Raw genomic sequence first — 26,334 nt, forward strand, 5'->3', positions numbered from 1 at the left:
GCGAATATTAATCAGTGTTAAGTTAAGAGGGGGCGGCAGTAAAAACTCCAGACCTGTGATGTCATCAGTACACTACCATTCCAACTGTAGAATGATCACGCTGCATTCTTGGGACGTCTGGACTGGCGAGAACGCGAGTACGCACTTGCGTACTTGAGAATTGAGAAATGGCCGAAGAAACTGGGAGACTAGGAACAAGAAACCAGGTGTGAGGAAACCCAGGAACACAGGAAACCCCACGCAGCAACATAGGACAACACGACAACAGGCAGAGGAAGACAGAGGAGTAAATACACAGAGGCTAAGGGATGAGAAAGAGCAGGGAAACACAGCTGAAACAGATCTAACATAATGGGACAGGGAGGAAGCCACACAGGGAGGAAGCCACACTGAAGACACTGAACAAAAGACTATTAAAATAAAACTGGAAACATAAGACACACACTAAGATTAAGTGTTAACTCTGATGACCCAGCCTGTCTGTGTTGTACTCTGGTTGTTGGGTGATGTGAGGTTGCTGTGGCCTCCTGCTGCTGCCTAAACACAGTGCTGGCTCATGTTCTGTAGCTTATTTTAAGCACAGCACAGAGCTGAGCTGATCTGATCTGCAGTCTGACTTCTGCTTTAAATGGTGTCAAAACAGCTTGTTCACACCTAAAGTGACAAACTGTACAAGACAAAACCTCTGCTGTTTTATCATCTGCACAACAAATGTAGTCTCTGTGAAAGACACGTGGTCATCATGATCATCTCATTATAATCATATAATCATACATTCTTCATTAACTGTCTTATTATGAGGAAGTTGTTCAAAGCTGCAGATGAATCATGTTGAAGTCGTCTCCTCGTTTTTATTCTCCTGGTGATCAGAGAGAGGATCTGAAACTGCTGCAGTCTGCTCTCTTTAAATTCAGGACCACAAACACCTTTAACAGACAGTTCAAACAGCAACAGAAGCAAAGATGATGATTACTCACTATATCGTGTATTTGTGACCAAAGCATCATGCTGTTGTTTTATATTCCTGCTGTGTAACATCATTAATGTTACTGAGCTGCAGAGCAGTGAGGACACGAGCATCATTACTCTCCAGAGAAATCTGATTTTCAGGATGGCCTCTTGTCTTTCTGCCTCTTCCTCATGGGCTCACTCCAATAACTAAATTCATCAAACATCCTACTATCGCTGAACGACTGCTCATAGAGGGTCATATGATTGTTGGGTTTGCTCTGGTAGGGTCTTTAATGAGCAGAGCCATAGTCAGCCTGTGCTCTCTGAGGTGCTGCTTTCACACACTGAGCTGTGATGGACTGAGAAGGACAGCTGGGACACTTCATGAAGGACCTTTGTGAGCCGGACACACAGCAGCACGCTGACGTGAGAACAGGAAGTGATGAAAGCGGGCATCTCTCCGTAGCTCAGAGCCCACGTGCTCAGTCTACATCCAGACACCATGAAGCCAGCAGCCACCCCTCTGCTCCTCCTCCTCGGTGAGTCCCTCACTCATTTATTTAGAGCAGAGACTCTGACAGCAGCTCACAGTCTGTATATTATAACATAATATAACATATATAATATGTCAACATGGTAATTAATCTATTATTAGACAAAACTGGCTACATCTTATCATCCATCTTCATTACAGTCATGGTGACAGGTTTATGGCTGTTTACAGGGTCAGAAATAATGGCTGTCATGACAGCTTTTTAATAAGAATGAATTAATTACTGGATATTTGTATGACTTTAGAAAAGGCTGCACTCCCAAGTATCAGGTATAAACTCCACTAATTAGGAGTTTCTACAACTTGAGACAGTTTGTGCTGTTAAAACAAACAATACATCGATTTTAAATACCAAGTGCATAAACAGTATATTTGTTTTGTTTTTTACAGTGATGTGTCAACTCATTTTTAAAAGTAACTGAGTTACATGGCTGGCCTGATCTGAACCTGAGTGATAGTCTGTTATTGGACTTTTGTGCACAGAATCACAGTTTGTCTATAATGAACACCATGTCCATAAGTGCACATGACACCAAGACACCCCAGGTCACAAATGCACAGCCATAATTTTGTAATGGTGTCACCAGATGAGCAGCTGTATGTCTTGTAAAGACAAGAGCTGAGCTGTCAACTGATAACCATTTGGTGGTGAGTTGGATCAGATGGTGGGGGAGGATGCTGAGCAGGCCTGGTTCACCTAAACAGATAGTGAGGGTGTGCTGGGAATGCCTAGCAAAGGCCGCATCCCATGACATCTTCAACTCTAGCAGAACCACATCAGTATTTCAAATGAGGCTGAGAACACTGAGTTTGAATGGGTCACCCTCAGTTTCTTAGGGGCCAATAAGGTCAATTTGACCCCATATACATTAATGTCAAACCAAGAAACATGACTGTTAACATAATGTTTGATGTGAAGGCTTTTAAATAGTTAAAAGTTGAAATGTAAATTGTTGATTTCTGTATTTTATAATATATTTATTGCATTTTATGTGGAGTGAATGAATAAAAGTATATTTACGGTGGCACCCTAGAGACAAAGCACGTACAAACTCTGAAGCACGTGCAAATTTTCCTGCTTGGAATTGTATACAATTGCATTGGATTCACTGCATGAATAAACTTTCTGAATCCTTTATCATCCGCAACAGAAAATAGTTGTGGATGATGCTATGCAGATGACGCCGATGAAGCCAGATAACACACACCAATGAGTTAAACTGCAGGAATGTCTTAAAGACATAAAGACCTGGATGGCTGCTAACTTTCTGCTTCTTAATTCAGATCAAACTGAGGTTATTGTACTCGGCCCTGAAAAGCTTAGAAATATGGTATCTAAGCAGATTCTTACTCTGGATGGCATTACCTTGGCCTCCAGTAACGCTGTGAGGAACCTTGGAGTCATTTTTGACCAGGACATGTCCTTCAACGCACATATTAAACAAATATATCAGACTGCTTTCTTCCATTTGTGCAACATCTCTAAAGTTAGAAATATCCTGTCTCAGAGTGACGCTGAAAAACTAGTTCATGCATTTATTACTTCCAGGCTGCACGACTGTAATTCATTATTATCAGGATGTCCAAAAAACTCACTGAAAAGCCTTCAGCTGATCCAAAATGCTGCAGCAAGAGTCTTGACAGGGACTAGAAAGAGAGAGCAGATTTCTCCTGTTTTGGCTTCCCTTCATTGGCTTCCTGTTAAATCCAGAATTCAAAGTCCTGCTCCTCACATACAAGATCTTAAATAATCAGGCCCCATCTTATCTTAATGACCTTGTAGTACCATATCACCCTATTAGAGCACTTCGCTCTCACTCTGCAGGCCTACTTGTTGTTCCTAGAGTATTTAAAAGTAGAATGGGAGGGAGAGCCTTCAGTTTTCAGGCCCCTCTTCTGTGGAACCAGCTTCCAGTTTGGATTCAGGAGACAGACACTATCTCTACTTTCAAGATTAGGCTTCAAACTTTCCTTTTTGCTAAAGCATATAGTTAGGGCTGGACCAGGTGACCCTGAATCCTCCCTTAGTTATGCTGCAATAGACGTAGGCTGCCGGGGATTCCCATGATGCATGTCTTTCATCCTGTTTTCCTTCTCTCACCCCAACCAATCACAGCACTCCATACTGTACAGTAATGCCACTGTTTTGCACATGTCTCAACTCTGTATATTTTTATATATTTTATTTTATTGTTTGCTCTATTTAATTTGTAAAATATGTGTATACACACACATTGGAAAACATTTAGTATACACATCCAGAAATGCATATACTATTATATACTGTACATATATTTATTAGTTTCAGATGTAGCCATTCTTGTATTTTGCTTGTTTACATTATTGTATTTTGCACACCTCTGTTGCTTGTGAAGCTCGCACACAAGAATTTCACTCACATGTACTGTACCAATGTACCTGCACATGTGATGTGACAATAAAAGTGATTTGATTTGATTTGATTTGAGATGGCCCCGCCCCTCCCTGAGCCTGGTTCTGCTGGAGGTTTCTTCCTGTTAAAAGGGAGTTTTTCCTTCCCACTGTCGCCAAAGTGCTGCTCATAGGGGGTCATATGGTTGTTGGGTTTTTCCTCTCTATCTATTATTGTACAATCTACTGTACAATATAAAGCGCCTTGAAGCAACTGTTGTTGTGATTTGGTGGTATATAAATAAAATTGAATTGAATTGAATAGTACCTTGTGTGCCCGCTCCGGAAAATTTCCTGGAGCCGTGCTCAGGCTGTTTTTCCCCAGCCAACCAAAGAGACTTTTTCCTTTGGACTCTGCCGCTGCACATGTGGTGTGAATCTTGTTTTCATGCTTAATTATCATTGTGTCCTAGCCAATCCTAGTGCTTCATAGCTTTGTCTTCTTTCTCAGCATTCCTAGTAGTAGTTTTGTCTCGTAGTTCTTGCCAGTATTTAGTTCTTAGTGCTCTAATAGGAAGTTTTGCGTTAGTTTAGTAAATTAAAGGGTCCAGAGGCCAATTGTTTTCCCTCTCGTCCTTAGTTCATGTGTAGTGTTTCATTTTCGTTCACCACTTTCAATGTGTGCCACTTTTTAGTGCCAAAATAAATTGTTTCTTTTCACTGTACCTCCGAGCATCCTTGTGGTGTCTGCATTTGACAGAAGTACCCAGTGAAAATTAAAAATCTTTCAGGTTGGTCAGATTGCAGGTCACTGACAGCCTCATACAGCTTGCGTAGAGCTTCCTTAGCTTCAGGGGGAATGTACACTGCCACAATAACAATGATACTGAACTCCCTTGGCAAATAATAGGGCCTTCACATCTCTGCCATAAATTCCTTCAGCAGAGCACTGCTTGTTGATTATACCTGTGTTGATTTAAACATACAGGCCACCGCCGCCGTGTCCTTTTCCAGATGTACCGGCATTCCTGGATATTGTGTTGCCCCATTAGCTGAATGTCCACGTGGGAGATCGTGTCATTCAGCCAAGTTTCCATGAAGATAAACACACAGTGTAGGAGCCAAATGAGTTGTTCCTTTTTTGGATTAAGAGGGTTGGTTTTAAATGCACACTCTGTATTGGTGCACGAGTGTTGGGCGTGACTCATGGGTGTATTAGGTGATAAATGTGGTTGCACTCACCTGTTCACTGCACCTGATGTTGATGAGCAGAAAGGTAGGGTGAGCATGAGGAGAAGCTTTCTGTTGACCGTAGCTTGAGTGCAGCTTGAGTCATTTTGATGCATTTTTGTATGCAACTTGAGTTTAGTTTAGTGCACTAATTGATGCCATAGGCCAATGTTGTAGCGTGACATATAATTGGTGTAAGTGTCACAATACGGCTGTGTGCAAGCAAGAGTAGGACCCAAACGCAAACTCGCAGAGACGAAAAGTAAACTCAAAAAGGCAGGACGAGACAAGGGAAGCAAAACTAGAAACATTCACATAGGATATAGACCATGAAAGTAAAACAGGAAACACACTGACTGAACTCAAGACAGGTAAACTTAACAGACTGAGGAGACCTGAAACATGGGACAGAAAGGCACAGTAGACACAACATGAACATAACGACGCCACAGGGGAAGAGTAAAACAAAATGCAGGAACACAGGACCTCTTTCAAAATAAAATATGAAATGTAATGAAATGCAAACATGACAACATGAACTTGACAACATAAGAAACACAGACATGAAACACATGAAGGACAAGGGAGACTTAACAGGGGTTGGATACACAAAGGGAATCTAATAAACAAATGATCTTATATAACCTAATGAACTTAAACATAAACCATAAACATAGAAAATAAACTAAAACTTAAAACGCTGGGTCGAAAGACCCTGGATCGTGACAGTAAGACTTTGTGAGTTGCAGTTCTTGTGTTTGTGAAATCTGCGCGTTTGTTTAAAAGTTGATCCTATGTGCTGATTTTGTATAGTGGACAGTACCATGTGGAATAAAAGGAACAAATAGTACATAAGTGCATTAATGTGTTTATTGCTGAGCATCATCAGCGTTCTCATGTTTGGCCTGCCGTGCCCGTTGGGTGGAGGAGCCGCAATACACAGCACGAAGCACAGGCCAAGAAGGTGGTGTGGCAGCAATCATCCACACCAGTCTATCAGTCAACAAAAGCCCCAGACAGACTTTTAATTCATTTGAAAGCCTGATCCGCAGAAAGGAGGGGGGCTTGCCATTGTTGTTAACAGCCGGTGATGCAACCCTGCTCACAGCTGCTGCTCGGTGCTGTTGCGTTTTTAACTCCTCCACTGCTGACCAGTTTCCAGCTGTTTTTAACCAGAACTGTAAAAGTTTTTATGCAGCCAGACTGGGGAACTGAGCTCATGGTTTTATTCCACTTGTCAGACTGCCTTGGATACTGTGGCGCCATTAAAAACCAGACTGCCTAAAACTAAATCTGAGCCCTGGCTGAACGACATGACCCGAGCTGTCAGACGCGAGTGTCGTCGAGCTGAGCACAAGTCGAAAACGGACAAACTACAAGTGTCATTTCAGATGCTGAAGGACTTTTGGGGACAATATCAAAGAACTGTAAAAGATGCCAAAAGAAAACACTTATCTGATATTATTCTGTCAAACTGTCACAATCCCTATGTTTTATTTAAAACTATTAACTCTGTTCTTAGTGCACCACATATTGACTGTATCGAGCCCTCATCTGAAGCCTGTGAAAGTTTATTACACATTTTTATTGAGAATCAAATCTCTCCCCTTCTGCTCATGACCCATCAGTCTCTGCTTCCTGCGCTGCTGTCTTTAAAAGGTTTGAGACCGGGTCGTTTTAAGCCTGCTGGGTCTCCAAACCATGCTGTTCCTCCTTGACTTTTAAAAGAGGTGTTACCTACAGTCGGACCTTTGGTTCTCGAGCTGGTAAACCACAGTTTGATGTCAGGTGTAGTCTCTAAAGATTTTAAACATGCAGTAGTCAATCCCCTGATTAAAAAAACTGCTCTTGATCCTACGGTTCTTGCAAATTACAGGCCTATCTCCAAACCACCTTTTCTTTCCAAAATTCTTGAAAAGTTAGTTCACAGCCAATTAATGACCTTCCTGGAAAAGCAAAATGTGTCTGTGTGCATGGGTGTTGGACTTCCTCACTGGCAGAACTCAGGTGGTGAGGGTGGGTAGATGCGTCTCTAACAGCATCACCATCAACACAGGAGCACCTCAGGGATGTGTCCTCTCGCCACTGCTCTACTCCCTCTACACTTCAGACTGTGTGGCCACCCATGGCTCCAACACCATTGTGAAGTTTGCTGACGACACAGTGGTGTTGGGTGCCATCTCCAACAACGATGAGGCGGCCTACATGGATGAAGTGAAGAATGTTATGCAGTACATTTGCATAACAGTACATTATGCAAATGTACTGTTAGGGTCCTAACCCCTAACCCTAACAGTACATTTGCATAATGTACTGTTTATAATCTTATAAACAGTACATTTGGATAATGACTGAAACTAGCACCACTGCACCACTCGCAGCCATTCCCCAACTCTCTGTGAATGGTACTCATGGTTTTTGATCAGTTGTTGTTGATCAATGGTCTTGACAATATGCGTACCAATGATCAAGGAACTGACCTCCCAGCCCATTCGTTCCTTCAGTGGTGCTGGTTTCAGTCATTATGCAAATGTCCTGTTTATAAGATTGGGGAAACCTGCAGTCAGCTGAGACTGAAGAAGTCACCTGGATGAGTGACGAAATGTTTCTCACACTGAAAACGTTACATCCAGATGAACAGAATCAACCTTTTGGGGATTTACTTACCTTGATTATTGAGCATTTAACAAGAAATGCAATAGTTACATCTTTTGTACAGTAAAATAATAAATAACAATGTTTCACAGTTTAGAGTAAAATTTCAATCATATATGCCACCTCTGTAATATTCTAGATATTTGTAATTGAGCGATATATAAATATTAAAAATATATAATATTTCATAAATGTGTAGGGGAATGGCTATTATTGTCATGGTCCTGGGTCTCCTGACCCAGCGTTTTTAGTTCTTTGTGATGTTTGTATTATTGTCCTTGTGTGATTTATTCTATGGTTTCTAGTTTTGATCCCTTGCCCTTCATGTCTCTCTGTGTCCCCTCTGTTCTGTGTAATTGTGTGTCTTTGCATGTTTGAGTTTGTTTTCTGTCACTCTGCATTGTGCATTATGTTCTCATGGTTGGTCTTTTGTTACTCTCTCTAGTCTAGTCTCTTGTGTTCCCAGCTGAGTATTTCCCTGTGTATTTTGGTTCTTAGACCTCTGCCTTATGGTTTATGTCTCTGTATTTCTTAGTTGCTGTCTCCACTGTGTCAAGTTCGCGTCTCTGTGTGAAACTTCCTGTTTTACTTTGATGGTCGGTGTCTTATGTGAATGTGTCCTGCTTTGCTTGTCTCGTCAGTCCTGATTTCTCCCAGCTGTGCCCTCCTTCTGTGTCTCATTCCCCTCGTTACTCCCCAGTGTATTTAAACCCTGTGTTTCTCTGAGTCAGTGTCACGTCATCCCTCATGCTGTGTGTGATTCTCCCCGTGTCTCCTAGTATACTTTATGATTAGCTTTTCCCAGTTTAGTTTTGTATTGCCTGTGTTCTATTTTCCAGCAATTAAAGCTGTGCTTTTGAGTTCAAGTTCTGTCCCCGTGAGTTTGCGTTTGGGTCCTCTACTGCCTGCCACACAGCCAAAACATGACAATTATATCTCCACAATGTAGTAGTATGTAGTAATAGTATGAAGCTAAGTGAACAAACTGATGCACTTCTGTGATGGTCCGCGGTGTATGCCATTCCGCCACTTGTTGAACTATCAGGGGATCTGTGGAAATACCTCCAGCAGAGATGATCTGGCCCAGATTGGCAACCTGCTCCAGGAACAAGCAGCATTTTGATGGCTTCAGTTTTAGGTTGGCTCCACACAATCTGATGAACACTTGCTCGAGCTGCTCCAGCATCTGGGTGCCATCCTGACCCAGGACAATGATGTCATTAAGGTACACTAAGCAGGTCTCCCACAGCAGCCCGGGCAGGACTCTGTTGATTTAGCCTTTGGAATCTGGCTGGTGCATTGCATAGTCCAAAAAGCATCACATTCCACTTGAACAATCCCTTACAATCCCTTACAGGTACAAAATGCAGGTGCTTTCTACCTGCCAGTATCCTGATGTCAGGTCTAGTGTACTGAAGTAGTTGGCAGTGGAAAGCGTGTCAAGGGTATCCTGGATGCATGGCAGGGGATAAGCGTCTTTAAGAGTGCGCTCATTTAGTGGTCTATAGTCCACACACAGTCTGAGACTGATATTTCTTTTTCACCATAACAATTGGAGCAGCTAGCTATTGCTAGGCTGAGTTAGCCCAGTCGCAGGCTCTGCTGTACATGCTGGTCGGCCGCTATTTGTTTGTCTCCTGCCAGCCTGCATGGCGGGTGCTTAACTGGTGGCACTGACATGGTCAAGATGTCATGCTGGACGACACTGGTGGAACCAAGGTCATTTGGGCCAGTGAGAAGACATCACCATAGGACCCCAGCAGGCCTGCTAGTCCCCAACGGGCAACGTGTGTCAAACCGGGGCTGCTCTCAGCATACAGGGCCTGCAAATGGCTTGGCACAAAAGCAGGGGCAGTGCTTTCAAGCTTGAGGGCTGCCAAGACCCTTGGTGGGTAATTCGCCAACCCCTCCAGGACTTGCACAGGTTGAAGAACCCCAGCCACGGCACCCCACTTTAAGATAACAGCCCCAGGGTTAAAGACTCTGATCAGGATGCTAGAGGGTTTGCAAGGCTGCACAACTACGTGAGCCACCAGCACTTTGTGTTTCTCCACAAAACCCTTCATGGGGCTTCGTGGGGCCTATCAGTTCACACTGTTACCCCTACTCCCCAAATACAGTGCAGTGGGCTCCAACAGTATACTCAGAACGAGCATCACATGCACCTTGGGCTGCCATGAGAGTTTTTTTTATTCCCTTTTAATTCCTTTCTTTTCCGTTTCTTCTTATTATCCAGACAGCTCACTTTTGCAGCTTTGTCCTTCATAACTGGTACCAGTAAAATACACAGCATTGAGTCTGGTAGTCTTCCATGAATCATAAACTCTGTGAAGCAGAGTGCTAGAAGAGGAACTAGCCTTAAACTTAAACTGTTTTAAATGTGATCCAACCCAGAAGCTTTATTATCAGATAACTATGAATGAATTCATATATGTCACGGCTGCCGAGGCGAGCCGTGTGGTGTTGGAGGGAAAGAGGACCCAAAATGCAGGCAGTAGATTGATGATGCAAGTGACGTTTATTTCCAAGTGATGGAGTTACAGAACAGGCAGTGAGGAATGACAAATGACTAAAGAAACCTAAACTGGGAAAACTAAATAACAAACCTGAGAACATACGAAATAGGGTGAGGGCAGAGAGAGGAACAAAACACCTTGGAACACAGACGAGCCGACAACAAGCACAGACCGACACCCACTATATATACACACACAAACAAGGAGACCAGGTAATGACATACAGGTGGAAGCACAGCTGATTCTAATACACAAGACGACCTGAGGATACAAGCTGAACACAATGACAACAGACGGAGACCTTCAGAATAAAACAGGAAACCCAGAACACGAACAGGGCACAAGGGGAGGACACAGAATACCAAAATCAGAATAACTAGAACAGAGGAAAATAATCATAAAACACAAAACGCTGGGTCAATGGCCCAGCACCATGACAATATACTTCATGTGTCCTTACACTTATTGTGTCATTACTCATGTCAGAATTGTCCTCATATGATTCACTTTTTATACAGTAAAACAACGCGCTGTAATGCTCTCCTGACAGGGTTTTGTAGGCGGACTCAGGCGCAGACCAGGAGACCTTTGCAAAAGCTGACAGTGCGTTTATTTACAGTGATTTCACCAGGTGATAATATATACAAAGTGTTTGGGAGAGGGGTCCATGGCTCCAGGGTCCGAGGGGGAGGGGAAGGGTCCGAAAACACACTCCACTCTCTCAGCAACGATCCCCTTCCTTTTCCTCCAATGCTCCTCTCGCTCACTCGCTCACTCAACGATACAGGGACGGGTCCAGGGAAGATCTACAAACACAGAAAAATCTATTTAGTACAAGGTCGCACGAAGACTAATACTCTCAAACTTGCAGATCACAGAATAACTGACGCTGGTGGCTCAACGTTCCAGCAACGAGTAGCCAAAGAATCTGCTCTCAGCTCATTTTGAGTTATGAAGCGAACAGCACATTTATATCTGACATTCACACATTTTTTCTGTTCAAATTCTGGGCCTTGTTTAGGTCTTCCAGCCATGGCCCAACATTTATAAGCTACACAAGCTTCATCAAGGTACATGGCTACATGTTCTTTCCAGGTCTAATGTTAGGTTTCTTAAGCTTATATTGTTTATCAAACAGTGTACCACATTCATGCAGAGCAGTCACTATATCATCATACATGGAGCAGAGTTCATGTTTATGCACAGCATTCTTACAGTTGACATCCTTGTCCAGCTTCTTTGGGCAAAGAAATGTTGTTCAGACATATATCGGTATTACTATGATAAGCTAAGACGTCCCCTTCACTAAATGCTGACCAGTCTAATTTTACACTGGTAGCAATATTAGCAATTTTATTTCCAGTTGTTGCTGGCATTTGTTCCACATTCACACTAAAACCAAAAGGTGTATGGTCTGACACAGTTACCTCATACCTGATAGTCATGTTTACTAAAGCTGCATGTTCCTCAGCTGTACAGATACAGTGGTCCAGCCATGATGTACTATGCCAGGCTTCACTTATGTATGTATAGCTGTCTGCAGGCAATAACACTTTGGTAGACATGATAGGATTGTTATCTTCACAAAAGTGAAGATAACAATGTTAATGAACCTATGCATATTCATGTAACCTCAATAAAGAGCAGTGTTACGAGGAAGCAGACGAGAGCAACTGGGGTCAAGCGAAGGAACGGCGCTTGTCATGGTTTTATCTAATCTAATGTTGGAGAGCATCTAAATTCTCCCTGCTGTCCTCCACGGTGTTGGGAAGGATTATGCAGATGTATTTAGGTGCCTATCAGGTTTTGTGGTCTAATCTAAGTGTTAAAACATGTTCAATTCGGAGCTAACATTCACTTTTTCCTCCAAGACTCTGGTGTCTAATGCCACCTCTCTGCTCACACTCACCTCCCTCATAACTGTTCTAACTTTAATGTGATTTTGTAATGACTGCAGTCCCCTCAGTGTGACTGTCACAAACATCTGCTTATCTGTTTGGTCCTGTTCACAGAGAGGAAAAAGCTCCTCACCTGTGCAGGTACACATGGTGGTGAAGCCTCTGACCTTTAGTGACCTCTGTCCTCCTGTTGCAGGTGTGTGTGTGCTGCTGCTGTCTGCACCGACTGTTTCTGCAGGTGAGTAGATGAAGTGAAAACCATCAGTGAGACTCCAACAAGAACACAAATACACTTACTGTGTGTGTGTGTGTGTGTGTGTGTGTGTGTGTGTGTGTGTGTCCGTGTCCTCCAGTGTCTCTGTCTGTTGGTCCAAACCTTCAGCAGTTCTTCAGAGGATCTTTAGTGGATCTGAGTTGTGTTGATGACGGACAGACAGCTGATGGATGGACAGTGAAGAGGACCAGAGGAGGACTCACTGAGGACTGTGGAGCAGCTGCAGGCTTTGGGAGGCTTCTTGGTTCCTACTCTGTTGTGGATGTTTGTCCTCCCAGTGAAACCTTCTGGTGTGAGGACTCCTCTGGACAGCAGAGTGACAACGTCTCCTTCAGTGTCCAATCAGACACTACAGGTGAGATGTTCCAGCTGTGTCTCTGTCTCTGTGTGACTCTGCTCTCATTAACTCTGTTTGTCTCTGATGGTCAGATAAAGCTGTCATCCTGGAGATCCCTGCACTTCCTGTGAGGACAGGAAGTGATGTCATTCTGCGCTGCAGACTGAGGAAGGGTGACACGGTCGAAGCTTATTTCTTCATCAAAGGAAGTCGTCATGTTCTTGAACCAAAGCACATCATCACTAACATCACACAGGCTGATGAAGGTCTCTACTGGTGTTCTACTGATGAGGGTGGAAATTCTCCTAAGAGCTTTCTGAGGGTCAGAGGTCAGAACACTGACATCACTTCCTGTTTAAAAAATGATGTAACAATGTGACCTGATAATAAACTGACTGAACCATCTTCATCATCTCTCCTCCAGATCCTCCCAAAATGATCCATCCTCCTCCTCCTCACTGTCCTCCTCCTCCTCACTGTCCTTCTCCAAGAACCTCCTCAAACTTTGCTCCTCCTCTTACTTATCCTCCTCTCCCAGCATCCACCTGTCCTCCTCCTCCTCCTCCCTCTCTCCTGGTCCCCATTGTTGCAGGTCTGGGTTCTGGGCTTCTCCTGGTTCTAGTTCTAGGTTTGGTTCTGTTCCTCTGCAGTAAACTTAAAGGTATGAAAGCTTTCACTCATCTGATATGAACAGTTGTAATCTGATTACTACAGTTATTAGCCATAGGGTGTTTAGACTCACCCATGAATTAAGTTTCCCATTGGACCTTCTGAAATAAATAATTAATTTTACTTCATTTCATACGAGCACTTATATGTTCAGCTGAAAACAGATCTGGTCAGACAGACATTTGTTTAATTTTCTGTGTTTTGTGTTGTTTTATTTTAATCATGTCAGTTTTTCTGATCTTTTTTTAATACCTTTGTAAATAACATTGTTCATCGAAAATAAAATAAATTTTTCTTACATGATGCAAAATGATGAGGAGAAAGAGGAACAATTAAACAGGAGTTCTGTTCCTCTAAAAAGAAACAAGTTAAACATACCAAAGGTATCTTTCTATTATCTGGAATCACTTATCCCAACATTGCTGATCATAATAAGCAGTCACACAAAGCTGGTTATCAGCTCGCTAAGTTAGCTTGGGGTTTAACCTACAAATTCACAGGAAAGGGGCGGGGCTTGAGAATCTGATCAATCAAAAAGGGGCATTTCATGGATCACATGATTGTTCTTCAAAATAAAAATGATCCCTATAGGGGTCACTTATAACAGAGAAATTATCAGATAGTGATCAAAAATATAGAATATAATAGAGTAGCATTTAATTGTCATTGTAAAAATAGAAAAAATAAACAAAAGAAATAAATACTAGAGTGATATATACAAAAACAAAGAAAGGTACACAATGGAGGACTGTTTCTTTGAGACAGTTTAAAAGGACTTGGTCTGAATAAGGTCCATGCATGAGTGGCCTGAGTGATGAGGGTTAGTCAGACCACGGCTCAGATAGGTGGGTGGGCAGGAGGATAACAGTCTGAACTGCCCAGGGTGAGAAGCTGTTAGTGAGTCTGGAGGTGTGAAGTGCTGTATATAAAGAACATAATAATATTAACCAGAAAAATGTCACATTCTTATAAAGTCAACTGAGATCAAAGGTGCAGAAACTGGTTAAACTGGTGATGTGTGACAGAGCTGCAAAATAAAGATCTGAACAGCAGTGAATGTCTGAGCTCAGTACTGCTGCTGTTTGTTTCTAATGAACAGCTTCACATTGAACCTGTAAAACTTTAAACTGGATCCTAAGAATCTGTAGCTATGCCCAAATTTAGGGGTAGCATCCTTAAGATAACGCATTTTTAGTCAATTACGTTACAGCAATGTGACGAAAGCTGTCCAAATTTGAAGGCTGCTCCAAATGTGCCCAACAAATGTGTCCTCCTTTTCCCCAGATTTGAAGGATTGGTTGGGTGTATCCTTCGTGCCCCACAATATCCCATAATTCATAGCGCGGCCAGGAAATTCCAGTTTCCAACAATAGCGGCAGCTACTTCATTTTAATATAACTTTTATTTCTTTCTGGGTCACAAAATAAACTTTTAAGATATTTTCAGGCGAGAATGTAGCTGTGTAAACTTCAAATATCTGCTCAGTTTATTAAGATATCACATATTTACAATAGTGCTCCGACGTTTTCAAAGACGCCTGTTACCCACCAGCTCGATACCTAGCCAGGGTGAGACGAGCGGACTGTGGTGTTATGGAGGTCACAACTGTGAAGAACCTGCAGAGAAGTGTCTGAGATGGATCATCTGCCTCTGCTGTGAGTCTCCTTCATATTACTTCCAATCTTCTCTTTAAACATTTCTCCAAAATTATTACCTCTGTATCCCAAAAGGTTGATTCTGTTCATCTGGATGTAGCGTTTTCAGGGGGAGAAATGTTTCATCAGTCATGGTCTCTGATCAAAGCCCGTTGATCAATAATCATGAATACCATTCACAGAGAGTTGGGGAATGGCTGCAATCACAGCATTGTAAGATGGTGACAGATGTACCCTTAAGCCCCCTCCTCGATTCAGAGATGGTCTTTCCCTTTTCACGTAAATGGCCTCCTTGACTCCACGCTCAAACCAGCGTTCCTCCCTGTCCAGGATGTTACATCCTCATCATAGAAAGAGTGTCCACTGGCCTGTAGGTGTAAACAGACTGCAGAGTCCTGGCCTGACGAGGTAGCTCTTCTGTGTTGTGCCATCCTCTTATTCAGAGGTTGTTTTGGTTTCTGCAATGTATTCAATTCAATTTTATTCATATAGCACCAAATTACAACAACAGTCGCCTCAAGGCACTTTATATTGTAAGGTAGACCCTACAATAATAGATACAGAGAAAAACCCAACAATCATATGACCCCCTATGAGCAAGCACTTTGGCAAAAGTGGGAAGGAAAAACATCCTTTTAACAGGAAGAAACCTCCGGCAGAACCAGGCTCAGGGAGGGGCGGGGCCATCTGCTGCGACCGGTTGGGCTGAGAGAAAGAAGACAGGATAAAGACAATGTATAAATACTGGCATTCCTCCTGGCACTTAACAGTGTACACTATATTACTCTGTTTGTGTCGGGGGACCCGATCCTTTGGGTGGATCAGTTTTTGGCTACTAAATACTAGAGATGGCACGATACCACTTTTTTTGTCAGATACAATATCATAAATTTTGATATCTGCCGATACCGACATGAAACCGATATATAGTGTATCTTATAATCAATAAAACTTCATTTCACACAATAAGGTCAATTATGGTGTTCCACAGGGTTCGGTGCAAGGACCAATTCTGTTTACATTATACATGCTTCCCCTAGGCAGCATCATTAGAAGACATAGCATACATTTTCACTGCTATGCAGATGACACACAGCTCTATCTGTCCATGAAGCCAGATAACACACACCAATTAGTTATTAGTAACGCTGTGAGGAACCTTGGAGTCATTTTTGACCAGGACATGTCCTTTAACGCACATATTAAACAAATATGTAAGACTGCGTTCTTCTATTTGCGCAACATCTCTAAAGTTAGAAATATCCTGTCTCAGAGTGACGCTGAAAAACTAGTTCATGCATTTATTACTTCCAGGCTGGACGACTGTAATTCATTATTATCAGGATGTCCAAAAAACTCCCTGAAAAGCCTTCAGCTAATCCAAAATGCTGCAGCAAGAGTCCTGTCAGGGACTAGAAAGAGAGAGCAGATTTCTCCTGTTTTGGCTTCCCTTCATTGGCTTCCTGTTAAATCCAGAATTCAAAATCCTGCTCCTCACATACAAGGTCTTAAATAATCAGGCCCCATCTTATCTTAATGACCTTGTAGTACCATATCACCCTATTAGAGCGCTTCGCTCTCGCTCTGCAGGCCTACTTGTTGTTCCTAGAGTATTTAAAAGTAGAATGGGAGGCAGAGCCTTCAGTTTTCAGGCCCCTCTTCTGTGGAACCAGCTTCCAGTTTGGATTCAGGAGACAGACACTATCTCTACTTTTAAGATCAGGCTTCAAACTTTCCTTTTTGCTAAAGCATATAGTTAGGGCTGGACCAGGTGACCCTGAATCCTCCCTTAGTTATGCTGCAATAGACGTAGGCTGCCGGGGATTCCCATGATGCATTGAGTTTTTCCTTTCCAGTCACCTTTCTCACTCACTATGTGTTAACAGACCTCTCTGCATTGAATCATACTTGTTATTAATCTCTGTCTCTCTTCCACAGCATGTCTTTATCCTGTCTTCCTTCTCTCACCCCAACCGGTCGCAGCAGATGGCCCCGCCCCTCCCTGAGCCTGATTCTGCCGGAGGTTTCTTCCTGTTAAAAGGGAGTTTTTGCTTCCCACTGTCGCCAAAGTGCTTGCTCATAGGGGGTGAAATGATTGTTGGGTTTTTCTCTATACCGATGAAGCGCCTTGAGGCGACGTTTGTTGTGATTTGGCGCTATATAAATAAAATTGAATTGAATTTTGTATAAGTTCATACTCATGTTTTACTACAAAGTACTACAAGTGACACATACAGGATTGTTACGGGTTTTTGCTTAGGCAGTGGTTGCCCTTCTTGTAATGTTCTTATTCCTCTGAATAAAACATCATGAATGGCACATTGTGCTAGCTTTAACTAGCTGTTTATTTTCTCTTGCGCTCGCTCACGCCTTCTTTGTGTTATTGATTTCTCACTAGCAACTATTATTACACTTCTCTCCTGGATCACTGGAGCTTTCTTTAGGTGCATTTGCAGCTTTGACAAATGATCAACATTCAATGATTTTTGATCAGTGGTCTTTGGTCAGTCGTTGTTACACAATGGTGATGATAATTTGCATATTAATGATGATAAACTGACCTTCCAGCCCATTGTTCATTTAGTGGTGCAATTTCAGTTATTATGCAGATGTACTGATTATGAGGGAAACCTGCAGTTAGTTGAGACTGAAGGAGTCACCTGGATGAGTGACGAAACGTTTCTCCCACTGAAAACGTCAGGATGAAAAGAATCAACTTTTTGGCATTTACTTACCTGGATGATTGAGCATGCATCAAGATATTATCTGTGTTTCCACCACTGGATGGCGTTGTGAATTATTGTGGGAACGGCAACCAATCACTGCAGTCTGAATGCTTCTCTTCGGTCATGTGACCATTTGATCTCTGATCAGTGTGTTCTTTAGTTTCAGGCCTGTTTCTGCTGACTGCTGCAGGTGAGCTGATGTTCCTACACCTGTCTGTCCTCATGATGACCTCTGACCTTTAGTGACCCTCAGTGACCTCTGTCCTCCTGTTACAGGTGTGTGTGTGCTGCTGCTGTCTGCTCTGACTGTTTCTGCAGGTGAGTTAAAGGTACTAAAACTCTGTTACCTGGAAACAGTTCTGCAGCTTTGATCTTTTTATCAAACCTCATTTTATTCTTCTCACCCATCTTTTTTGAGTGTTCGCTGGCAAGGGTGTAACTCTCTTGGAGGTTTTGGCGAAGACCTTTAACATAGTCAGAGTAAGACTTTGGACTGGTTTTGCCCGGGTGAGTACCCAGGACAAGATCAATAGGCAACCTCGGCTGTCTGCCGAACATAAGTTTGTATGGACAGTACCCTGTTGTGTCATTTCGTGTACAGTTGTAGGCATGTGTTAATGGCCTAACAAAGTCTCTCCAATGGTACTTGTCTTTGTCCTCCAGTGTGCCTAACATGTCTAAGAGAGTCCTATTGTACCTTTCTACCGGGTTTCCTCGTGGATGATAGGGCGTTGTGCGAATTTTGCTTGTCCCAATCAATGTGCAGAGCTCTTTAACAAGCTTAGATTCAAAATCTCTGCCTTGGTCACTAAGCAGACGGCTAGGGATACCATAGGGGATGATAAGGTGATCCCAAAGAGCCCTGGCTATTGTCTTAGCCTTTTGATCTTTTGTCGGGATCGCGACTGCAAATTTTGTGAAATGGTCCGTCAATACTAACATATTTCTGCTGTCTCGACTATCGGGCTCAATACACAAGTAATCAATGCACGCTAGCTTAAGAGGGTAAGTTGCCTGGATATTCTGTAGTGGAGCAGCCTTTTGGGGAAGGGCCTTCCTCATGAGACAACGTGAGCATTTCTTACACTTCTCTTCAATGGACTGAGCCATTCGTGGCCAGTAGAACCTTGCCCGAGCGAGATGTAAGGCACGCTCAAACCCGAGGTGACCAACCTCGTCATGTACACCTTTCAGGGCTCTGTCGCGGTACTTTTGGGGCAGTACTAACTGGTACACAAGGGAATCTCTGTCATTGAATTTCCTGTAAAGCACGCCATTACTGAGCTCGAGTTTGTTCCATTGTTTCAGAAGGAGTTTAACATCTGACGATTCAAGATTTGCTTCTTTGGGGCTGGGTTTCAAGCCTCTTCCCAAAACGGCTATAACATGAGCGAGAGAAGGATCATCCTTTTGTGCAGCGCACCAATCAGCATCTGTCATTGAGGGTAAGATGTCTTCTCCATAAGCCTCAGTGACTGAGCTGAGGTCAATAGCAAGACTCTCGACAACTGAGAGGGTTTCTGAAAGGCATGACACCGAGTGACACTGACACAAGGCAGAAAACATTTCATGGTCAAGATTGTTTGGCATGTTAATGAGACGTTCTTTCATGTCATCAATACGAGCTTTTTCTTTGACAAATGCCTCATCTTCATGAGGAGGCTCTTGGGGCCGCCGTGACAACCCATCAGCATCTTTGTTTGCTTGACCTGCCCTGTACTTAATATTGAAATTGTAAGTAGACAAGGCAGCCAGCCACCTGTGTCCTGCCGCATCTAATTTCGCAGTTGTCAAAACACAAGTTAGCGGGTTATTGTCAGTCAGGACTGTGAAGCTAGAACCGTAAAGGTAGTCATTGAACTTTTCACACACAGCCCACTTGAGGGCTAAGAATTCAAGTGTGTGTGGGATAGTTCTGTTCACTCTTAGAAAGCCCCCTGCTAGCGTAAGCAACTGCTGTCAGCCTCCCCTCTTGCTCCTGGTAGAGCGCAGCTCCCAACCCATCTCGACAAGCATCCGTGTGCAATACATAGGGGAGTTGTGGGTTGGGAAAAGCAAGAATTGGTGCAGAAGTCAGCTTTTCGATTATTGTTCGGAAGGAGGTTTTCACACTCACAGTCCATTGTTCCCCGAGAGGCTGAGTGGGACTGTAAGAAAGTCTGGGCGGTTCTCTCTTGTAAATCTTGCCTCTCTTCTTCGGTGGCCGGTAACCGGCAGTGAGACAATTCAACGGTTTGGCTATCTTGGAGTACCCTTCAACGAAACGCCTATAATATCCAGCGAAGCCTAAAAAAACATTTAAGCTCTTTGAAATTGGATGGGCACGGCCAACATTTCAGAGCAGAGATCTTTTCGGGATCGGTGTGGACTCCGTGAGCATCCACAACATGCCCTAAAAACTTCACAGATGTTTTGAAGAAGTGGCATTTTTCTGGGGATAATTTAAGACCGTAGTCTCTCAAGCGAGTAAGAACTTTCATTAGCCTGGATTCGTGCTCTTCTAATGTGTCTGAGAACACAATCAGGTCGTCTAAAAAGACAAGCACTTCGGTGAGGTGGAGATCACCCACACACTTCTCCATCAGGCGTTGGAAGGTGCTTGGGGCATTTGTAACACCCTGTGGCATCCCCTCAAATTCATAGAAGCCAAGAGGACACACAAAGGCTGTCTTAGGCTTGTCCTCCTCGGCTACCTCCACCTGATAGTAACCGGACTTAAGGTCCATGACTGAAAACCCATTTAGCTGCACTCAGAGCTGTGAATGTCTCCTCAATATTTGGCAGGGCATATGCATCTCAAATAGCTCTTAGATTTAGTTTACGGTAATCTATGCATAGCCTTATCGAGCCATTTTCCTTACCAATACAATTGGTGAGGCGAAAGGACTTTGTGACTCTCGAATGATGCCTGCATCCAGTAATTCTCTTAGATGTTGTTTGACAGCTTCCCTGTCACTTGGGTATATAGGCCTTGGCCGCTCTTTGAAAGGTGTTTCATTGTTCAATTTGATTTGGTGCATCATAGCTGTGGTGTGGCCATGGGACATGTCATCGAGAGCAAAAACTTCAGGGATGGATCTCAGTTTTCCCAGAATTCGCTCTTTCCATTGCACTGGGATGGGAGAATCATCAAGGTTGAATGTGAGGTGGTCGCTGTCTGGTTCATTTTGACTTGGAGGATTCCGAGTTTGACTCGATGCTAGTGTGGAAACGTGTTGGGATGCACAAGCTTGAGCGACAATGCTATTTGACTGCAACGTAACAGCATGTTCACTAACATTGTGTACAATGACAGGTACTTTACTGCTGGAATTAAAAGGAATGTCTACTAAAGCCGATTCAAGAAGCAATCCACCTGGTAACTTGTATTGCTCATGCGGCTCAAGGACAAAACTTGTGTTCCGGTTGTTCTTTCTTAACCTCACATTTCCCATTAGGCATTGTTTGTGTCTTGCAGGGATTGTCACTGCCCCCTTGCTATGCAACATGACAGGGCAGGAATGAGTATCATTTCTTTGTACTTGGGCAACATGTTGAAGGATCGTTGCAAACTGCTTAGAGTGTAGCTTACGAATGAACTTGGGACCATCTTGATGCACTAACTGTCCATAAACCCGTAAAAGCACATTTGTCCCTATCAAAAGTGGAATTCTACTGTTAGAATAGAATAGAATAGAATAGAATAGAAAACTTTATTTGTCAATTTCTTCAAATGTACTTGCCATACAAAGGAATTGAAATTACGTTTCACTCTGTCCCATGCGTAGACATTGACAACAATAAAGTGCAGATGCACAACAAAAACAGCCCTAACAATAAGGTAATATAGATAGACAAAAAATAAATAAAATAAAGTGTTTCCAACAGTGTTCCCTGGAAAATAGTATACTAGTCTACTTGAGGTAGACCCAGGTTGTGGTTGATAGGGGTATTTTGTTTTAATGCAGCATAAGACTATAACAGCAGTAATAGTGATATAATAATATAAAGTGCTAAAAGAAATACTAAAAATATATAAAAATATATAGCAGCAGGTGTGTGCAATTGCAATGCAGAAGTAGTTGTTTTCAGTCAGGAATGTTTTCCAGTTCTTGGTTCAGAGAGTGTTTCCTTGTTGGAGAGTGTGCGTGGATGGGGGGTGGGAGGGGTAGAGTCCAGTCTGTCTTCCTATACTTCCGACTGGACTATGTATATATATATATATTAGGGGTGCAACGATATTCGTATCGATATTGAACCGTTCGATACAGTGCTTTCGGTTCGGTACGCATATGTATCGAACAATACAACATTTGTAATTTATTTTATCAACTTTCCTTCTGACGATGCTGTCTGTGTTGAGCGCTCAGTGAATCTGTGTTCGACTACTCCGCCTAGGCTGCACTGTCGAGCGCAGATCCACTGAGCGCTCAACACAGACAGCATTGTCAGAAGGAAGAGCGCAGGGCAAGCTAGCGAGACAGAAGTTAAGCTCTCCTTGCAACATGGCAAATTGAACCTTCCCCACCCTCATTCAGATCTGGCGTTTGGAATTATTTTGGTCTTCATGTGACGTATGACCCTGAAGGTAAGCGAGTCATGGACTAAAGTAAAACAGTATGTTGGATGTGCCATGCAATGCTCAATTACATGGGTGTGAACTAGTGTGTTAGCGCAGTTAGCTCGTTAACGTGTTGGCCGTCTAGCCCCATGCACGGGGCTATCAGGGGTAGCTCGTTAACGGAGATTTGCCGTGTTGTGGCGTTAAGGTCATTTCAACGAGATTAACCTGAAAGCACTAGTGGGAACACAACGAATATGACTGCACATTTACGCCGACATCATCCTAGTGCAAAGACAAGTGGAAGCAGACAAAAAAAAGCAAGCATGCTACTAACTTTAGCCGAGTCATTTAGACAGCCGTTAGCACAGGATTCTCCTTATGGAGACCTGATATGTTTAATATGCTGCTGAGAATATAGCCCAGAAGAAGCGGATAGTATAGCTTTTATTTTGGAAAGAGACATTTCTCTGTAATAAACTCTCTTTTCCAAAGATGAGTGATTCCTCAATCAGATACAGGGCTCGCAATATCGCTAGCCCGACGTCCTGGGGCTAGCGATTTTTCCAGTCGGGCTACCAAAATCTATCTCTTCCCTGCCCGTCGGGCTATTGTAGGAAGGAAAAATATATGTCAATGCTTTTGCATTCTTTCGGAAATGTAGCTGGGTAATTATGTCATTGGCATCGGTGAGCCACTGTCAATATGTGACATATTGAAATCGCGTTTGAATTTGCGCTTGTTTTTTTGCTTTCACTTTGCAATCGTGCGAACTGTGTATAGAGAGCGACAGCACTGATCTGTGAGTGATGATAATTTGTGCACCAATTCCTCTGACATCATCTTATTAATTGTTAGCTTACTATGCAAACATGACAAGTGAAATCTCCCGCAGCTTAAACATGTGAGAGGTTGATCGCGCAGAGAATCGCTGAGCTTATGTGAGTGCGTGTGTAAAAGCAGCAGGATATATATTTCAGTTCTGCTGAGCCAAATAAGACAGGTCAGGGTGAAGAAGTGACAGCCAAAGAAAAGCTTACCACAAAACGGAGAAGTTATGACAAATCAGACTATAAGGCACAAAGAAAGTGCAGCTTTATGGTTTCATGGACAAAAGAATTTCTGTGGCTGCAATATGACAAGCTAAATAACCAGGGGTGCACATAAGTGGTCCGCAGGTGCGCATTCGCTGTCAAAATAAAAAAACACGCACAAGGGTTAGGGTTAAATTTAAAAACTGTACTTTTGAGTTAAAATATATATTTATAATTTTAATAAATGACAAATTAAAAAGGCATGAACATTTTTTTGTATCGAAAAAATATCGAACCGTGACACCAAAGTATCGAACCGAACCGAACCGTGAATTTTGTGTATCGTTGCACCCCTAATATATATATATATATATATATATATATATGTATATATAATGTTCTTCCTCCACCCCCCCCATTTTTGCACATGTCGAGGAGCGTGTCAGGCTACATTTCACTGTGTGTTATACTTGTATAACTATGCATGTGACAAATAAAGAACCTTGGACCTCACCAGGATATTTTTCAAAGAAAACATTAATTCCGTAGCGTAACACGTTACAGGACTGAATCTCCACACAGCTTTGCGCATCTAGCTCCGTGCAGGCGGATGCAGTGAAAGAAAGTCACCACACACGCGCTATGGTGCATTCACGGTACATGGGAAAACTCAGCACTTAACAAAACAGTAACACTTCAAATTAGAATAAAAATAGAATACAATTGGCAATAAAATAACCATGGGTTACACCTGTCTGGCCAAAAATCCTCCTGTCAGTCACAAACTGAGTCTGAGCCTCTTCAGGAATAATTATAAGTATCCCATCCATCCAGTCACTTCCGCTTATCCTTTTCAGGGTCGCAGTGGGCGCTGGAGCCTATCCCAGCTGTCATTGGGCGCCAGTCTGTCGCAGGGCTAACACACAGAGACAGACAACTATTCGCACTAACATTCACTCACAGATTCACACCTGTGGGCAATTTAGATTTTTCAATTAACCTATCCCTACTAACAAATCTTTTTATAACTGCATTTTGTTAACTGTTGTCTGTTTTGTTTTATACTTTGTTATCCTTGTGTGAAGATATTTGTGATCTTTTATCTAGAAAGATGCTATAAAAATAAAGTTTTACTTACTTACTTACTAACTGCATGTATTTGGACTGTGGGAGGAAGCCGGAGTACTCGAGGAGAACACGAAATTCCACCATCAGGCCCGGGTCTTTCTGTGTGGAGTTTGCATGTTCTCCCCATGTCTGCGTGAAGTCTCCCTGGGTACTCTGGCTAATTATAAGTAATATTATCAATAATATTTAACTAGAGTTCAGACAGTCTAACCACCACCTGCAGGTTTGGATCAGATCTGACCCACAAACATGTACACCTGAGGGTCAAAGGTCAGAGCTGTAGATAACAGGCTCAGTGTGGTTAAAGACAGGTTAGCTATATGTGTACTGTATGCAGTACTTGGAGTACAAGAACACTGCCTGAGTCCTCCTCTGTGCCCTCTTTTAGGTCCTCCTCCTCTTCCCTGTGAGTCTGTGCTCAGACTCGTCTGCCATCTAGTGGTCTTCTGTCCGTACTTCATCTCCACTGGTCTGCTGCTGTTCATCTGCTGGAGCAGGAAGACAACGAATAAACCAGCCGTCTCCATAGAGATGAGCCAGCGTGATAGAGGAGGCCTGGGACTGGATAAAGATGGTGATGATGTCACTGCCGATGTCACCACTGAGCATGCCTTCTGAGCTGTAGAGTGTTTGTGTTGAAGCTTTGAAGCTGTGTTTGCTTTGATGTTCCTGAGTGTTCAGCTGCTAAGGGTGGAGCACCTGTAATGACTCCACCCTCTGTTGGCTGTGGGACCAATGAAATGTCTCAGAGGTCTTTCTGATGCTTTTACCTAGTCGTAGAGCAGAGGATTCTCCTCAGTCTGGATTTGTAGCCTGCATGTTTCTACCTGCTGCTCCTGAATCAGTTTTTGTCTCTTTTCCTGCTTCGTGTGTTTCTTGGCTGATGACGAACTTTGGTGGTGATGTCTGATTTTCAGCCTGCAGCTCCTCTCCACCCATTCATATTCATCCTTTCCTGTGATCTGGGTCCATTTCTTCAAAATTATAATCTGGATAAAAGTTTTGGTACATTTCTTTCCTTCGATGGATCATTTAATCAAGATCACTTTTGGCTGTGTTAATAAAAGAAACAGCTAGGCTCCCTAACCCTTATCTTTGGGGAGCCGTACAGTCTGCACTCTGTCTGCAGAGATATTTAAATTAAATTAGAGCACACATCAAAACCTGAACTAATATTCAGATTGTACATCTTAAACTTGAGTTCTGCAGAGCCGAGAGCATTAAAGAGTCTCAAAACTCATGCTTTATTGAATGAAAAGAACTCAAACCTAAAGAAACTTAAATTTACCAGAAAGTTTTTGAATGTTAAACAGTGGTCCCCAAACCCCGGGCCATGGACCAGTACCGGGCCGTGAGTCGTTTGGTACCGGGCCGCCAGAGTTGAGGCTCAGGTGTGAAATTTATGGTTTTCAGGATTTTCATCCTTAACTCAGTTTCCCTGGGTATTTTCCCGTGTGTTATGAATAAATGATCTTTTTCTCTCTCTTTTTTTGTATCAGTACTCGTTTTATTTTATTGTATTTATCCGCGATACCTTAAAGGCCGGTCAGTGAAAATATTGGTGGACATAAACCAGTTCAGTTTGTTGGGGACCGCTGATGTTAAAGTCAAAAAAAGTTAAAGCTCATAAATGACTCATATTTACTCAGGTTGTGATGTGTGTGTTTATAAAATTGTTTCATATGTGTTTAAATTTGTTCACAAATGATTTCACGCATGTTTAAATCTGTTTGTGGATCATACACTTGTGAGGGTTTTGGACTTCCTCCTCTTGTGGTTTTATATACTTTCACATTGT

At 42.7% G+C, this 26,334-nt stretch overlaps 1 protein-coding gene across 1 annotated transcript; it reads left to right on the plus strand.

Moving 5' to 3' along the window:
- The first annotated feature begins 1,447 nt into the window (after window positions 1-1,447).
- On the plus strand, window positions 1,448-25,656 carry LOC143414027 (uncharacterized). Its single transcript, XM_076877641.1, has 10 exons — window positions 1,448-1,490; window positions 12,370-12,411; window positions 12,527-12,802; window positions 12,877-13,113; window positions 13,209-13,445; window positions 14,738-14,750; window positions 14,939-15,108; window positions 17,995-18,024; window positions 18,111-18,152; window positions 24,925-25,656. The coding sequence occupies exons 1-10, from the start codon at window positions 1,454-1,456 to the stop codon at window positions 25,152-25,154; spliced, it is 1,314 nt and encodes a 437-aa protein (XP_076733756.1). The 5' UTR covers window positions 1,448-1,453; the 3' UTR covers window positions 25,155-25,656.
- Window positions 25,657-26,334: the final 678 nt, after the last annotated feature.

The sequence above is a fragment of the Maylandia zebra genome, linkage group LG3 (genome assembly GCF_041146795.1).
Source record: "Maylandia zebra isolate NMK-2024a linkage group LG3, Mzebra_GT3a, whole genome shotgun sequence".
Classification (NCBI taxonomy): Eukaryota; Metazoa; Chordata; class Actinopteri; order Cichliformes; family Cichlidae; genus Maylandia; species Maylandia zebra.

Bases quoted from the DNA above. Each gene is read 5' to 3' on its own strand.
- LOC143414027 (XM_076877641.1), top strand. From the start codon at position 1,454: ATGAAGCCAGCAGCCACCCCTCTGCTCCTCCTCCTCG. The intron at 1,491-12,369 runs GTGAGTCCCTCA...CTCCTGTTGCAG, and splicing joins CCCTCTGCTCCTCCTCCTCG to GTGTGTGTGTGCTGCTGCTG. The intron at 12,412-12,526 runs GTGAGTAGATGA...CGTGTCCTCCAG, and splicing joins TGCACCGACTGTTTCTGCAG to TGTCTCTGTCTGTTGGTCCA.